At 46.0% G+C, this 17,101-nt stretch overlaps 1 protein-coding gene across 4 annotated transcripts in view; it reads left to right on the forward strand.

Moving 5' to 3' along the window:
* Positions 1 to 16,299, forward strand: part of blm (BLM RecQ like helicase) — a 49,244-nt gene extending 32,945 nt beyond the window's left edge. For all 4 annotated transcript variants that reach the window (XM_085968380.1, XM_085968377.1, XM_085968378.1 and 1 more), the window contains 8 exons: positions 876 to 1,071; positions 3,186 to 3,370; positions 4,560 to 4,707; positions 5,415 to 5,614; positions 6,396 to 6,591; positions 8,168 to 8,290; positions 9,440 to 9,641; positions 12,177 to 16,299. In XM_085968380.1, the coding sequence (XP_085824506.1) occupies positions 876 to 1,071; positions 3,186 to 3,370; positions 4,560 to 4,707; positions 5,415 to 5,614; positions 6,396 to 6,591; positions 8,168 to 8,290; positions 9,440 to 9,641; positions 12,177 to 12,321 (1,395 nt within the window). In that variant the 3' untranslated portion in view covers positions 12,322 to 16,299. The remainder of the gene's footprint in view (positions 1 to 875; positions 1,072 to 3,185; positions 3,371 to 4,559; positions 4,708 to 5,414; positions 5,615 to 6,395; positions 6,592 to 8,167; positions 8,291 to 9,439; positions 9,642 to 12,176) is intronic.
* The last annotated feature ends 802 nt before the right edge of the window (positions 16,300 to 17,101 follow it).

The raw sequence follows: 17,101 nt of genomic DNA on the forward strand, positions 1-17,101 counted from the left end.
CTTCCCCGATCGGCAGGTTTGTGCTGTATGTTGGCGTGGTACTTGCACAGCTTTCAGTGTCTGGCTGAAGAACAATCTCCAGCCTGCGCTCGCGGCCAGTGACGGTACTTCAACAAGGAAAAAGACAAGAAATGGAGGAAAATGACCAGTTTATTGCATTTAGGTAAAGTGCTTTCAGCACATGGAATGATGCAGCGCAGAAGGAGGCCACTCGGCCCATCGTGCCTGTGCCGGCTCTTTGAAAGAGCTCTCCAATTAGTCCCGCTTTTTCCCCCCATAGCCCTGCAGTTTTTAACCCTTTAATATTTATCCAATTCCCCTTTTGAAAGTTACTATTGAATCTGCTTCCACCGCCCTTTCAGGCAGCGCATTCCAGATCACAACAACTCGCTGCGTTAAAAAAAAATAAACTCCTCAACTCCCCCTCCGGTTCTTTCACCAATTGTCTTAAATCTGTGTCCTCTGGTTACCGACCCTCCTACCACTGGGATCAGTTTCTCTTTATCTACTCTGTCAAAACCCTTCATGATTTTGAACACCTCTATTAAATCTCTCCTTAACCTTCTCTGCTCCAAGGAGAACAACCCCAGCTTCTCCAGTCCCTCCACATCACTGAAGTCCCTCATCCCTGGAACCATTCTAGTAAATCTAGTAAAGCCAATGAAATACCCGTGAAAGCTGGGGTAAAAGTTGCCCCCTCCTGTTTTACTGTTGATACTTAAGGAAAATCCTGCAAATAAGCCGAATAATAATATGTAACAGGGAAGGGACAATGTGTGTGGTACACGGTGGTGGTGATGGGGGATTGAAGGCTATCAGAATGAGCGACCCCCGCGGTTATATAGGCTCATCCTGGACCTGTGTCTTCCCGCCAGGTGATTTGTGCCACCATTGCCTTCGGAATGGGGATTGATAAGCCGGACGTTCGCTATGTGATCCACGCCACGCTGCCCAAGTCCATGGAGGGATACTACCAGGAGTCGGGCCGTGCAGGGAGAGACGGGGAAATGTCCCATTGTATCCTTTTCTACAGTTACAGCGACGTCACCAGGATCAGGCGCATTATCCAAAGTGAGTGAGCGATCGGCGTCAGTGGTGCCTGATAGGATTGTGGAATTAAAAACATGCCTTTGTAGTCGGAGCAAATCAGCAGGCTCGGTCATGGTGCCTGCCACAGTCGAATAGTCAAGTGTTGTGTCGGGGATTCGGCGGTCAGTCCGGAAATTCGTTACCTCTGAGAATCAACATTCACTAATAAATTGTACTTTTTATACTACTGTGATTGTGACTAAACTCAATCCACGAGACTCCTAGTGTGAGCTGCTGATTGACAGGAGCATCACATAAGAAATAAGAACAAAAGAAATTGGAGCAGGAGTTGGCCATTCGGCCCCTCGAGCCTGCTCCGCCATTCAATAAGATCATGGCTGATCTTCTACCTCAACTCCACTTTCCCGCACTATCCCCATATCCCTTGATTCCCTTAATATTCAAAAATCTATCGATCTCTGTCTTGAATATACTCAACGACTGAGCCTCCACAGCCCCCTGGGGTAGAGAATTCCAAAGATTCACCACCCTCTGAGTGAAGAAATTCCTCCTCATCTCAGTCCTAAATGGTTGATCCCTTATTCTGAGACTGTGACCCCTGGTTCTAGACTCCCCAGCCAGGGGAAACATCCTCCCTGCATCTACCCTGTCAAGCCCTGTAAGAATTTTGTATGTTTCAATGAGATCACCTCTCATTCTTCTAAACTCTGGAGAATATAGGCCCAGTCTACTCAATCTCTCCTCATAGGACAATCCCCCCATCTCAGGAACCAGGCTGGTGAACCTTTGTTGCACTCCCTCTATGGCAGGTATATTCTTCCTTAGGTAAAGAGACCAAAACTGTACACAGTACTCCAGGTGTGGTCTCACCAGGGCCCTATATAATTGCAGTCACATTGTGCACCCCGAACTGGCCCTGGTTTAGCACAGAGTTGCACAGATTTGAATCTGGGGCTAAGCTGGGGAAAGTATCAGCCAGCGATCTTGCTTAAACCCCTTTGGGACTTCCTGATGTGGTGAAAGGCGCGATATAAATCAGAGTTCTTTCTATTTGTTATCTAATGAAAATATGTGTGTGTGTGTGGGTGAGTAGCAGCATCGGGCTTGGTCGTGGTGCCTGCCACAGTGGAATAGCCCAGTAACACTCACTTCCCAAGAACATGCACAATAGCCACAGTATAGTCACCGCGCCCCAGGCCGAGTCAGTGCCTCTGGGGGGCGGGGGGAATTTAAAATCACAAGTCAGTCACCGCGCCCCAGGCCGAGTCAGTGCCGGTGGGGGGGAAGTTTAAAATCACAAGTCAGTCACAGTGGCCCAGGACTTGCTGGGGGTATAACGGCGAGATTCATGCGCACACCTTTATTTGTGTGTTTAAAAAAAAACCACAAAAAACAGCAATTTGTAGCGAAGAAGAGATAAGGCGTGAATTGCGAACCGCCACAAGTAGCGGGATGATTTGCGCTGCTCGGCCATTAGCCTCATGAAAACGGGATCTCGCCCCCAACCTCCCCATGAGTTTCAAGAAATCGCTGCATTTGCGCTGTAAATACGAATGAAACTCGCGCAGAGAGTTAGGGCTGGTATTTAACGACTTAAGAACCCTTTTAATGATGAGGTTTATGTGCCTGCGAGGCCACTCAACCTGGGAGGCACAGAAAGGGAACAATTGAAACTGGAGTCTCATTCCTATGGTAGTAAATAGTTCTTCGAGGTTTTTAAAATTTAAATTTTTTTTAAATCTTGCTTTTCCTTTCTATCTCTTTTCTCTTTCTCCTAATCCAATCTTTCTTTCCCTCTCTCTTTCTCTTTCTGTGCCTGATTTTGACTCTTAATTCACCCGATTTCCTTCTCCGTCGTTCCTCTTTTTCTTTCTCTCTCCTTAATTCTCATTGGTTAAGGAGATAGACTATTAGGCCCATCGTTTATCAAGGTCCGCTGACCTCGTTATCAGCTCGCACGTCCAGCAGTTTGCGGCGCAAAGATTGTTTGAGCTGGAGGGTGAGGGGGAAAAGTCTGAACAAACTGGGCGGGCCGCCAGATGGCCCACTCCCGCAAACTCCGGGCCACTGTCTCTCTGACGCGCTGCTGTGGTTTCTAGTAATCTGATCTAAAAAGTGACTTGTGTGTCCTGCAGTGGACGGGAACCAGTTCACCAAGCAGACCCACTTCAACAACCTGTACAACATGGTCCATTACTGCGAGAATGTGCTGGAGTGCCGCAGGACTCAGCTGCTGGCCTACTTTGGGGAAAATGGCTTCAACCCCCAGTTTTGCAAAGAACACCCAGAAGTAACTTGTGACAACTGCATCAGGAAGAAAGTAAGTTCAGCTCAAATACTAGTTACTGTTACTAGGACTGAAATACTAGTTACTGTTACTAGGACTGAAACGCTAGTTACTGATACTATGACCGAAACGCTAGTTACTGTTACTAGGACTGAAACGCTAGTTACTGATACTAGGACCGAAACGCTAGTTACTGATACTAGGACCGAAACGCTAGTTACTGATACTAGAACCGAAATGCTAGTTACTGTTACTAGGACTGAAACTATACTGAAATACTAGTTATGAAGGGTTTTGATAAAGCAGATCGGGAGAAACTGTTTCCAGTGGCAGGAGGGTCGGTAACCAGAGGACACAGATTTAAGATCATTGGTAAAGGAACCGGGTCGGAGATGAGAAGAATTTTTTTTACGCAGTGAGTTGTTGTTGATCTGGAACGCGCTGCCTGAAAGTGCGGTGGGAGCAGATTCAATAGTAACTTTCCAAAGGGAATTGGATAAATATTTGAAGGGGAAAAATGTGCAGGGCTGTGGGGAAAGAGCAGGGGGAGTGGGACTAATTGGAGAGCTCTTTCAAAGAGCCGGCACAGGCACGATGGGCCGAATGGCCTCCTTCTGTGCTCTATGATTTTTACGTATTAAATCTACCAGCACGAAACTGACCTAAAATAAGGTGGAGATATATAATATACACCCCATATATCTCACCGTGAATTACAAACCAGTACTCCAGCATCTGTTCTGATGAAGCCATAAGACATGCACGGAACGCCTCTGCCATTTTGTGAATGGTTGCGCACTTACAGTATTGCAGCCGGTTTATGAATGGCTGCCCATCTACAGCTTCAGACTATTACTGTAAGATTGCGAGTCGTGTGCTGTATAATGTAGAGCAGCGTTCCTCACTGACTCTTTATTGAGGGCCACAATTTTAAGCAGTGTGCTGGGCACAGACCACTCGCGGAATGCTCCAGCATGCCACATGTACCACGGCACCATGAGGCGGCATTCTGTTCCCACTTTAGATGCTGGAATTGTATGTGTGTCCGGGTGTGCGCGTGTGTGTGTGTACGTACACGTACGGTGGGATCCGAACGCACGACCACTACACATCCACACCCGAATATGATCTGCTTGGGGAGGTATCCGTGCTGAAATGATCGTGCTATCCTACAATGTCTTGGACTGCTTTCTGTTCTGTTAACCCCTTCCCTTGGTTGTAGAATTACAGGACCAGGGATGTCACAGATGAAGTGAAGAGCATTGTGAGATTTGCTCAGGAGCATTGCGCTAGTGCCAATGGAAGGAAATACAATGCAGGCCAGCCCAGCAGCAGGCTCACCCTCAACATGCTGGTCGATATCTTCCTGGGTGAGTGCCGATTATTTACAGGAATCTGTCTGCTTCCACTTTACTTGAAGAGGACAGGATGGGGAAGGTGTATTTGAACACCAAGTGACGAGCAAGGGTGGCACCATCTACAGATTTGTGATGTGTTCATTAGAATATTAGTTTCATCCCAGGGTGGGTTCATGCTTTTTATTTTAATTTCTTTTCCTTTTTCCTGCTCGTTCTCATTCATTATCTGTCCCTCCCGCTCGCCCTCTCTCCCCCGCCCGCTCCCTCTCTCTCTCCCACTCTCTATCTCTCCCGCTATCTCTCTATCTTTCTATCTCTCTCTTGCGCTTTCTCAATCTCACTCCTGTTCTCTCTCTCTGTCTCCCACTCTCTATCTCTCCCGCTCGCTCCCTCTTTCTCTCTCTCTCCTGCTATCTCGCTCTCTCTTGCGTGCGCTCTCCCACTATTGCACCTTATCACTACCTTGGGATGTCCCAAAGCGTTTTACAACCAATGGATTACTTTGAAGCGCAGTCATTGTTACTATGTGGGCAAACGCAGCAGCCAGACAAGGTTCCCACCACTGGTAAAAGAATGAATGACCCAACCATCTGTTTTCATTGGTGTTGGTTAAGGGAGAATTGTTGGTCAGGACACAGCAAGTCCTTTTTCTCCGGTTCTGTGGCAGCTTATTCTCCAACCACCTACTATCCCAAAATCTAACTGAACTTCCCCAATAGGTTGTAAAAATGCCAGGATCCAATCCGGTATATTTGGAGCAGGAGCTGCCTATTCCCGTCATAACGTAGAACGGTTGTTTCGAAAGTTGGTGCTGGACAGAATTCTGAGCGAGGATTTGTACATCACGGCCAATGATCAAGCGGTTGCTTATGTAACAGCTGGAGAGAAAGCACAGCAGGTTCTCATGGGCTTCCTTCAGGTGCGTTCATTTTGATGTAGAATTCACGTGTCTGAGCTTCTGCATTGATATTTGCGTTCATCGCCCGTCTCCACCCTTGCCTCAGCTCATCCGCTGCTGAAACCCTCATCCATGCCTTTGTTACTCTAGACTTGACTATTCCAACGCACTCCTGGCCGGCCTCTCACATTCCACCCTACGTAAACTTGAGGTCATCCAAAACTCAGCTGCCTGTGTCCTAACTCGCACCAAGTCCTGTTCACCCATGACCCCTGTGCTCGCTGAATTACATTGGCTCCTGGTTAAGCAGCACCTCGATTTCAAAATTCTCATCCTTGTTTTCAAATCCCTCCATGGCCTCGCCCCTTCCTATCTCTAATCTCCTTCAGCCCCCCCCCCCCCGGGATATCTGCGCTCCTCTAATTCTGCCCTCTTGAGCATTGGCGGTCGTGTCTTCAGCTGCCTGGGCCCTAAGCTCTGGAATTCCCTGCCTAAACCTCTCCGCCTCTCTTTCCTCCTTTAAGACGCTCCTTAAAACTGACCTCTTTGACCAAGCTTTTGGTCACCTGCCCTAATTAATTATGTGGCTCGGTGTCATTTTTTGTCTTATAATACTCCTGTGATGCGCCTTGGGACGTTTTACTATGTTAAAGGCGCTATATAAATACAAATTGTTGTTGTTCTCACTTGTGCTTGGTCTCCCTCTTGCGTTCCAAAAAGTAACTTGTTGCTCGAAGAGTGTTGAGGTGTTTAGTTCTGATGAGGCACTGTTTAATTGGAAGTATTTGTTTTTTGACCCAAGGTGGACTTTCAGGCGACGGATAATGCCAGCAGTATCAGGAAGCAGAAGAGCTCTGTGACAAAGAATGTTTCCAAACGGGAGGAGATGGTTAAGAAGTGTCTTACCGAGCTGACTGAGCTCTGCAAGCGTCTGGGCAAAATCTACGGTGTCCATTACTTCAACATTTTTAACACTGCCACCATCAAAAGAATTGCAGGTATTTTTGAGAAAGGGAAGGAAAGGTAGATCTGGGGGGAGGGGGAGGCTGTCTGGCTCATCGTACAGAAAGAACCTTTTGTCTCCCCAATCACAGTATTGTTAACCTAGACCAGGATTCTGCTTTTGCCACCATCTGGAAATACTCGTTGTGCAATGAAATTCCTGATAATTGCACAGTTCTGGTCGCCATATTATAGAAAGGATATCAAGGCACTGGAGAGGGTGCAGAGAAGATTTACAAGGATGATACCAGAAATGCGAGGGTATACCTATCAGGAAAGGATGAACAGGCTGGGTCTCTTTTCTCTTGAAAAAAGAAGGCTGAGGGGGTGACCTAATAGAGGTCTTTAAAATTATGAAGGGTTTTGATGGAGTGGATACAGAGAGAATGTTTCCACTTGTGGGGAAGAGCAAAACTAGAGGCCATCAATATAAGATAGTCACCAAGCAATCCAATAGGGAATTCATAATGTGAACTCGCTACCACAGGGAGTAGTTGAGGCAAATAGTATAGATGCATTTAAGGGGAGGCTCGATAAACACATGAGGGAGAAGGGAATAGAGGGTTACGCTGATAGAGTTAGATGAGGAAAGACAGGAGGAGGCTCGAGTGCAGCATAAACACCGGCATGGACTGGTTGGGCCGAATGGCCTGTTTCTGGGCCGTATATCCCGTGTAATAAGGGTTGTGATGAAAGAAAGACTTGTAATTTCTCTCGCACCTTTCATGACCTCAGAATGTGCCAAAGTGCTTTCCAGCCAATGAAGTAGGTTTTGAAGTGGAGCCACTGTTGTAGAAAACGCGATAGCCAATTTGCGCACAGCAAGCTCCCACAAACAGCAATGTAATGCTGACCAGATCATCTGTTTTAGTGAGGTTAGTCGAGGGATAAATATTGGCCCAGGACACCAGGGAGAGCTCCCCTGCTCTTCGAAATAGTGCCATGGGATCTTTTACATCCAGCTGAGAGCAGACGGGGCCTCGGTTTAACGTCTCATCCGAAAGACCGCACCGCTGACAGTGCAGCACTCCCTCAGCACTGCACCGGGAATGTCGGCCTGGATTTTGTGCTCAAGTCTCTGGAGTATTTCCTCCACCACAATAATCAGCGTTTTAAGAGGGAATGAGGTAGTACTGACACCCGGCAGATTGGGTGTCCTGCAATCCAGTGTAAAATCCTTGACATTTTCATGTTTCTCATGGTGCTGAGCTGAATGTTCACGGTGTACTGGACAAATTGAATTTGGATTGTGGCTGTAGGGTTTCAGGAAGATTGCCGGACAGGGAAGGGGCCGTGCTTAACGGAGATCGAAGTGATTCCTTTGTTCTCACGCACCCTCACAAAATAGCAGTCGCACTTCCTGTGAACCAGTTTGTTTTTATTTTTTAATAAAAGGCAAAATGAAAACTGCAATAAAAACAAAGGGAAAAATTGGGGCAAAACAATTAACATTCACGTGAATTGAGATTATGGCAGGAAAATGTTCAGATCCCCCTCCAGAATCCTCAGTTCAGCACTGATGTCCCGATTGTCCTTCAAAGGATGTTAATGAGGGAACCTTGTCTTCTGCAGAGACACTGTCGTCGGACCCTGAGGTCCTCCTGCAGATCGACGGAGTCACCGAGGACAAGCTGGAAAAATACGGCGGTGAACTCATCGACGTTCTCCAGAAGTACTCTGAATGGCAGCTGCCAGGTAATGGAAGCCTCTCCCGCTTGCCCTCTTATAAAGAACGTTTAGCAGAGACCCCGGAGGAGGGTGCCGTTCAACCTCTCGCCCAGGGATGCTCCTGCTCCAGGTGCTGACTCCTGCTGGGATCCAGTCCCACAGGTCCAGCCCTGCAGCACCTCGCCAAGTAATCATTCTCCACGGTTTGGGCCGGGATGGGGGATGTAGTTACTACCGAGGAAGACTGCGACAAAATACAAGAAGAAATGAATAAAGTTGCAGAATGGGCATGGAATCGACAAATGAATTTCAATATAGATGAGGTGGTGCATTTTGACAGGAATAATAAGGAGGCCGCATTCTGCTTGGATAATAAGAGTCTAAATGGGATCGAGGAGCAAAGGGATCTGGGGGTACAGATACACAAATCACTAAAAGTAGTGACGCAGGTTAATAAGGCCATAAAAATAGCAAACCAAGCATGGGGGTTTATTTCTCAAGGGATAGAATTGAAAAGCAGTGAAATTATGTTAAACTTATATAGAACCTTGGTTACAACAACAACTTGTATCTATACCACACCTTTAACGGAGTAAAACGTCCCAATGCGCCTCACAGGAGCGATTATCAAACAGAATTTGACACCGAGCCACATAAGGAGATATTAGGGCAGGTGGCCAAAAGCTTGGTCAAAGAGTAGGTTTTAAGGAGCATCTTAAAGGAGGAGAGAGAGGTAGAGAAATGTATTTATTTATATGCCAATGATGGAGTGATTAAAATCAGGGATGCGCAAGATGCCAGAATTGGAGGAGCGCAGAAATCTTGGGAGGGTTGTGGGGCTGGAGAAGGTTACAGGGATAGGGAGGGGCGAAGCCATGGAGGGATTTGAACACAAGGATGAGAATTTTGAAATCGAGGCGTTGCTTAACCGGGAGCCAATGTAGGTCAGCGAGCACAGGGCTGATGGGTGAACAGGACTTGGTGCGAGTTGGGACACGGGGCAGCCGAGTTTTGGGTGAGCTGAAGTTTACGGAGGGTGGCAGGAGGGAGATTGGGGTTTGAACTTGGGCGCTCCTGCTCTGAAGTATGTTTAAATGATATTGATGGTGACATTCACCCGTTGTAAACTTCTTCCCCTCTCGCACAACTCACAACGCCGCCTTCATGCAATAACAGAGGAAGAAGCTGTTGAAGCCGGTGCTTCCAGCAGCTGGATAGACTGCAGAAGATCGCAGGACGAGGAGGAGCAGTATGAGGAAACCTCCACATACTTCAACAGAAGCAAAAGTGCCAGCAGCAGAAAGCGGAAGAAAGGGCCGTATTACAAAAGGGCAAAGAAAAGGAAAACGGGATACAACAACCAGCAGTCTTCGAAAAGGTACGTGACTGCTTCTTGAAGATCACACAATGCCCAGTCCACAATGTAGCTTCATAATCGATAACGGATGGTGCCTTAACACCTCTCGGTGTTTGACATACTATGATCTATTTTGAAGCACATTGACTGTTATTAAAGCAAACGTGGCAGTCATTATACGCACTAAGATTCCAAGCACAGGAAGGGAAGGGTGAGGGTTTGGGTTTTTTGTGTATCGAGGTCTTGCTGTTTTTTGTTTAGAGGGGTGTTGATGTTTTGTGTTTGGGGGGCTGGGGGTGGGGGGTCCCGTTTCTACACAATCGCGTGCGTCCCATTTGCGCTTGTATCCAAACTCCGCTCCCAAAGGTTGTGCAACCCTCCTCCTGACCATTCTTTCCCACTGCCTCAGACCTGGAATATCCGCGGCTTTGAAAAGCCAAGCTTGGTGTCACTTCACCCTTATTATTTCTTCATTTATTTCCTCTTCCCGCTGACTCTGTCCCGACTTGTCTCTGCGCTGCTGACTTTGGACCCTTCAGACAAGTTTCTCAAAGTTTAAAAAACCTCCACAAATCCCACTTGTCCGAACACTCCAGTTCTTAAAGCTTGCTGTCTTTTAAGCTTACAACATAGTTGTTGCTTAAGGAAATTAAAAAATTGAGAGAGTATCTAGTTGAGTGGGAATTAAGTTTCTATATGTAGACACAAATCACGTACAGTGTGGGACACAGTACCTCCACTCCTTTCTCCGATGAGTGAATCTAGTTAGGATTAAATAACGTCCGTTATATTAGATTGATCTCCAAGCTTCTTTGGTGGGAGTAAGAAATGTCTCCACGTTTAACCTCAGTTTATTTGGCATGTTCGGGAGTGTCTAGAAGACGGTCACGGTCTGTTTGGAGGTGCTGAGTACCTTTCCTTTGTGCTGTCATTAAACAAGTGAAGTAGTAGGAACAAGCCGTGTTTTACAAAACAAATGTTAGGATCACAATCTAATTTTTCCTCTTCCCTGCCCCCCTCCCCAGGAGAGGGGTGCTGAGGCTAATTGTGTAGCATCGCTACAGCTCCCAGCTGACCAGGACTCAAACCCGGGTCCAGTTCCCTGTGATTCTGTCGCACACTAATCAGTGCATTGCCACATTAGCCATTGGAGGGAGCCCTTCGCAACATTTTGAAGTTAGAACAGATTTCTAAAAGCGTCACCTTACAGGAAGGAAGGACCTTCACTAATACAACACCTTATTACATCCTCGACATCCCGAAGTGCTTCTCAGCCTATTCTTTACTTTTGAAATGGTCTCGGTTATTTAAAGTGCAATATTCAGTTCTGGGCCCCGCACCTCGGGAAGGATATATCGGCCTCGGAGGGGGAGCAGCGCAGATTCACCAGAATGATACCGGGGCTAAAAGGGTTAAATTATGAGGACTGGTTGCATCGACTAGGCTTGTATTCCCTCGAGTGTAGAGGATTAAGGGGTGATCTGATTAAGGGCAGCACGGTGGCATAGTGGTTAGCACTGTTGCCTCACAGCGCCAGGGACCCGGGTTCAAATCCGGCCTCGGGTGACTGTCTGTGTGGAGTTTGCACATTCTCCCCGTGTTTGCGTGGGTTTTCTCCGGGTGCTCCGGTTTCCTCCCACAGTCCAACGATGTGCAGGTTAGGTTGATTGGCCATGATAAAAATTGGCCCTTAGTGTTAGGGGGGATTAAATACGTGGGGTTACGGGGATAGGGCTTGGGTGGGATGGTTGTCGGTGTAGGGGCCGGGTGCTAGGGTTTGGATGATCAGCCATGATCTCATTGAATGGCGGAGCAGGCTCGAAGGGCCGAATGGCCTACTCCTCCTATGTTTCTGATCGAGGTGTTTAAGATGATTAAAGGATTCGATAGGGTAGAGAGAGAAACTATTTCCTCTGGTGGGGGGAGTCCAGAACAAAGGGGCAGAACCTTAAAATTAGAGCCAGGCCGTTCAGGGGTGATGTCAGGAAGCACTTCATCACACAAAGGGTGGTGGAAATCTGGAACTGTATCCCTCAAAAAGCTGTTGAGGCTGGGGGTCAATTGAAAATTAAAAAACTGAGATTGATAGATTTTTGTTAGGCGAGGGTATTGAGGGTCACAGAACCAAGGCGGGTAAATGGAGTTAAGAGACAGACCAGCCATGATCTAACTGAATGGCGGAACAGGCTCGAGGGGCTGAATGGCCTCCTCCTGTTCTTACTCACCATCGTCTAGGTAAACGCATCAGCCAATTTTCACACAGCAAAGCCCCACAAACAGCGACTGAGATGAATGACCAGTTCGACTGCATTCGGTGATGTTGGTCGAGGGTGGAATGCTGTCCAGGACACTGGGAGAATTCGCTACTCTTAGAATGATGCCTTGGGATCGTTTATATCCACCTGAATTAGCAGACGGTGAATCTTAAGATGGTGTATGTTACTTATCAGTCACTCCATTCTGGGATATCGCTGCTCTGTATATATTTAGCTGTGTTATGTCGGTGTAAGTTTCCGGTCTATGTAATAATTGATGTTTTTTTTTGGTTTAACGCAGCTCTAACACAAAGTTTGCAACAACTTCAAAACACTTCAGCCCCGGCCCAGCCACAGGCAGCAGGCGACCAGGGGTAATGCCACTACCTGTTCCTCGCAGTAACACCAGCCAACGACCCTTCCTCAAGCCGTCGTACTCATTTTAGGCTGCCTCTGCTCAGACTTCTGGACATCCTCATGACATTCCCGTGAAATAAGCAAGTGGATGTTCCCCAGGGCCGGGCTTAAAAAGAAAATGAAATCCAAAGCATTTTTTTTTCTTAAAATTCAATTCAAGTTCCAGTTCTAGGACTCCAGAAACAGGAATGGAAAAGATGCTGCAGATTTAAGCTGCCGTTCTCTGCTGAATCCAACCTCCGTCGCTCGGCTAAAGAGGCTCTGGCTGCATTGACGCCGTACTCTCTGGGAACTCGAGCCCGTGTGAGACAGCTTCCTGATGGGGTCTTGCAGCTCAGTGTATCGCTCCGCTCAGTAATCTCCCAAGTTATACTGCCACTTGGTTGATCAGCGCCCAAAGCTGCTTTGCATCGACACAATAGTGGCTGTGGAAGGTGCAGCATTGACTTTGAAAAAGTAACTAAACTATTTAAGCTATATTGTGACTGAAAGATATTTTGCTTTGTGGGACCACGGTGGAATTCTTGTACAGTAAAATCTGTTTATTGCGTTCACTAACTATCTGGTCCTCATAAAGTTGCTTTATTTAACAGACCTGTTCTTCTAACCGACAGGATTAAATTTAGCAACCAGCGTTGATAAGTTTGCTGCTAAATGTTTTTTCTTTAACACTGCACATAACGACTGTATTTCTGATTAAATATAGCATACATACATTATATTGTAACTCTTGAAGCCCAGTTGCCATATTTAGAAATTTTATTTATGCTGCAAAACTCATAAATGGAATCTTTTTTTTATTTTGGATGTAATTATTTCCCCATATCCTCATTCCTCAACCTGCTGAGTATTCTGTGCCTTTGCCCACTCCCAGGCTATCGCACGCCATTCACTCACCAAGTTAGCAGGAGGTCACCCTGAGACCCAGGTGAGAGATGAGGTTGCTGCAAGTGTCACAGGTGGTCGATCCGATTTTGCTTTTGCTTCCCCTCCCCATCCCCTCCACCCCTCCCCATCCCCTCCACCTCTCCTCCATCCCCTCCTCCCCCTCCCCATCCCCTCCACCCATCCCCTCCACCCCTCCCCATCCCCTCCACCCCTCCCCATCCCCTCCACCCCTCCCCATCCCCTCCACCCCTCCCCATCCCCTCCTCCCCCTCCCCATCCCCTCCTCCCCCTCCCCATCCCCTCCTCCCCATCCCCTCCTCCCCCTCCCCATCCCCTCCTCCCCCTCCCCATCCCCTCCTCCCCCTCCCCATCTCCTCCTCCCCACCCCCTTCCTTCCCCCCCTCCCCTCCCCAGAAAACCTCCGTTGTAAATATACTGAGAAATCCTGCCTTTGATCTGTCACCCTATACGCTGCGGAGGTGTTTTTTCACCAATGTAATGCACGACCAGTCCATGAGGATACGTTTTTTTTTAAATTGTCCAGCCAATGTAAGGTGTCTCTTTCCCCAATCCCCCCCCCCCGGACTGTGTTTAAATAGTAGAGGACCTCTGTGGCTTGTGAAATTGGATTAAGTTTGTGACGGTGCTTACAGGTCCCAGAGTTTGACTTTATGTTGTGATGGTATCCATTACCGTGTACATCACTGTACATGCCCTGGTACAGGTATTCTGCTCATGTCCATATACAGTAACGCATGCATGTTTTAATGTGGTGAAAATGTACACCTATTCTGTACAGAATTTTAAAATCAAAATGGCAACTGCAAAATAAAGGGATGACCTGGATTGTATAGTGAATTCTGAAGGACAGCAACAGTGTTATTTAGGCTGTTGTTTGAGGTGCAGTTCTTACTGTTGCAGCTTATCCATAAACTCAATTGACAGATTGTTGGGACTTCTGGACAAGTTGAGTTTCATTTACCTTGAAGTTTAAAGGTGACAACATTTATCATTCTAACTAGGTTTCTGCATTTCATAAATTCAAAACTGGGTTTTCAGTTTATGAATGTGTCTTTTAGTGAGTTCAACTTTCAGAAAGTCTAGATTATATTTACAATGAATCCTTATAGAAAATGCATGTTCCAACAAAGGATTAGTGGAATTTTACAAACCATGTGTGACTGAGGAGTTCAGATGTGTTTATATGTAAGGGTGAAATTAGTCCTTGCTTTGAATGTAAGAAAGACAACCCTGTGATTAAACCTTGACGGCCAGGACTTCATATAGACTGGAGTGCGATTACACAGGATATACAGCACAGAAACAGGCCATTCGGCCCAACCAGTCCATGGCGGCGTTTATGCTCCACTCGAGCCTCCTCCCATCTTTCCTCATCTAAATCTATCAGCGTAACCCTCTATTCCCGTCTCCCTCGTGTTTATCCAGCTTCCCCTTAAATATATCTCTGCTATTCACCTCAACCACTCCCAGTGGTAGCAAGTTCCACATTCTCACCACTCTCTGGGTAAAGAAGTTTCTTCTGAATTCCCTATTGGATTTCTTGGTGACTATCTTATATTGATGGCCTCTAGTTTTGCTCTTCCCCACAAGTGGAAATACTCTCTCTCTACTCTGTCAGAACCTTTCATGATTTTAATTAGGTCACCCTCTTAAGAGAAAAGAGACCCAGCCTGTTCATCCTTTCCTGCTATGTATACCCTCGCATTTCTGGTGTCATCCTTGTAAATCTTCTCTGCACCCTCTCCAGTGCCTCTATATCCCTTTTAGAAAATGGCGACCAGAATTGTACGCAGTACTCCAAGTGTGGTCTAGCCAAGGTTCGATACAGGTTTAGCATAACTTCACTACTTTTCAATTCTATCCCTCTAGAAATAAGCCCTAGTGCTTGGTTTGCTTTTTTTATTGCCTTGTTAACCTGTGTCGCAACTTTTAGTGATTTGTGTATTTGTACTCAGATCCCTTTGTTCCTCCACCCCATTTAGATTCTTATTTTCCAAGTAATATGTGACCTCCCTATTTTTCTTACCCAAATGTAATGCCTCACATTTATCTGTGTTGAATTTCATTTGCCAATTATATGCCCATTCTGCAAGTTTATTAATGTCCTCCTGTAATTTGTTGCAGTCCTCCTTGGTATTGACTATCCCCCCCCCAATTTGGTGTCATCCGCAAATTTAGAAATTGTGTTTTTGATTCCAAAGTCTAAATCGTTAATATAAATTGTGAACAGCAGTGGTCCCAGCACTGATCCTTGTGGAACACCACTACCCACCTTCTGCCACTCTGAATAGCTTCCCTTTACTCCCACTCTCTGCTTTCTGTCCTGAAGCCAGCCAACAATCCATTCTGCTACTTGTCCCCTGACTCCACATTCTCTGACCTTGTTCATCAGTCTATTGTGTGGTACCTTATCGAAGGGCTTTTGAAAATCTAGATAAATTACATCTACTGCATTACCCTTGTCTACTCTCTCTGTTACCTCTTCAAAAAATTCAATGAGGTTGGTCAAGCAAGACTTTCCCTTTTGAAATCCATGCTGACTTATTATTATTTTTCATTCCTAGATGTTCTATTTTCTCCTTTAGTAGGGATTCCATTCCTACCACCAATGTTAAGCTGACTGGCCAATAGTTCCCTGGACATGTTCTATCCCCCTTCTTAAATATAGGTATTACGTTAGCTATCCGCCAGTCCTCTGGCACTACACCTTTTTCTAATGAATTACTAAATAGTGTAGTAGTGCCTCTGCTATTTCTTCCCTAGATTCTTTTAAAATGCACAGATGTAATCCTTCTAGACCAGGGATTTTATCCTCTTTGAGTTTCATTACTTTATTTAGTATATCTCCTCATTTTATTTTAAATGCAGTTAACTCATCCAATGTCATCTCCACCTGTTCTATCTCCCTGGTAAATACTGAAGCAAAGTAATTATTTAATATCTCTGCCATCTCTCTATTGCTGCCTGTGGTATTATCCTGTCCATCCCTTAGTGGTTCTATTCCCATCCCAACCGACTTTTTATTTATGTGCCTGTAAAATATTTTACTATTGATAAAATTGATTGTACAGTCTTTTAAAATAAACCTTCTGTTTAAACATCTAGTATTTCATTTATGGTATGAGCTTCTAAACAAAGAGGAAAGGAGTCTCTGGCACATGGGGGGAGGGCGGAGGGTTCTTGCTAATGTGCGAGAACTGTGGTTAAAGATGGCACTTTTCAGAGTCCTAAACACCACTGTCCTTGCAGCAACTAAATATCACTGATAATTACTGTAGACTGGGGTACACAGAGCAAGCTGCCAATTCAGTGGGGTCCCCCCCCAATATTTCCAACGGTTTGAGTTGGATCTGATGCGAGTGTCCTTGGCATCAGTTTCATCTATCACTCACAGCCTGAAGCACTATAGAATTTAAAAATAATAATTCTTGGCCTTTGGGCGTCACTGGCAAGGCCGGCATTTATTGCCCATCCCGAGTTGCCCTTGAGATGGTGCCGGTGAGCCGTCTCCTTGAACCGCTGCAAAATGTTTTGAATTCTTCCTAAAAGTGTACTTTTAAGTCATTAAACATTACATTGAATTTAATAAATGCAAAAGAAAAGGTAGGACTTGCATTTATAGAACTCCTTTCGCCACCTCCGGACGTCCCAAAGTACTTTTTGAAGTGTAGTCACTGTTGTAATGTGGGAAATGCGGCAGCCAATTTGTGCACAGCAAGCTCCCACAAACAGCAATGTGATAATGACCAGATAATTTTTTTTGTGATGTTGGTTGACATGGGACACTTGTGTGCCCTGTCTGAACTTTCACTCATGTACTTCTACAATGATGTGGATAATTTCTGATCCAATACAGGTAACTTGACAGAAGTAGATTTACTGTACTAAAGTTGATATTAA

This window comes from Somniosus microcephalus, chromosome 27, assembly GCF_052327205.1.
Source record: "Somniosus microcephalus isolate GS21.2 chromosome 27, FLI_Smic_1.0, whole genome shotgun sequence".
Lineage (NCBI taxonomy): Eukaryota > Metazoa > Chordata > Chondrichthyes > Squaliformes > Somniosidae > Somniosus > Somniosus microcephalus.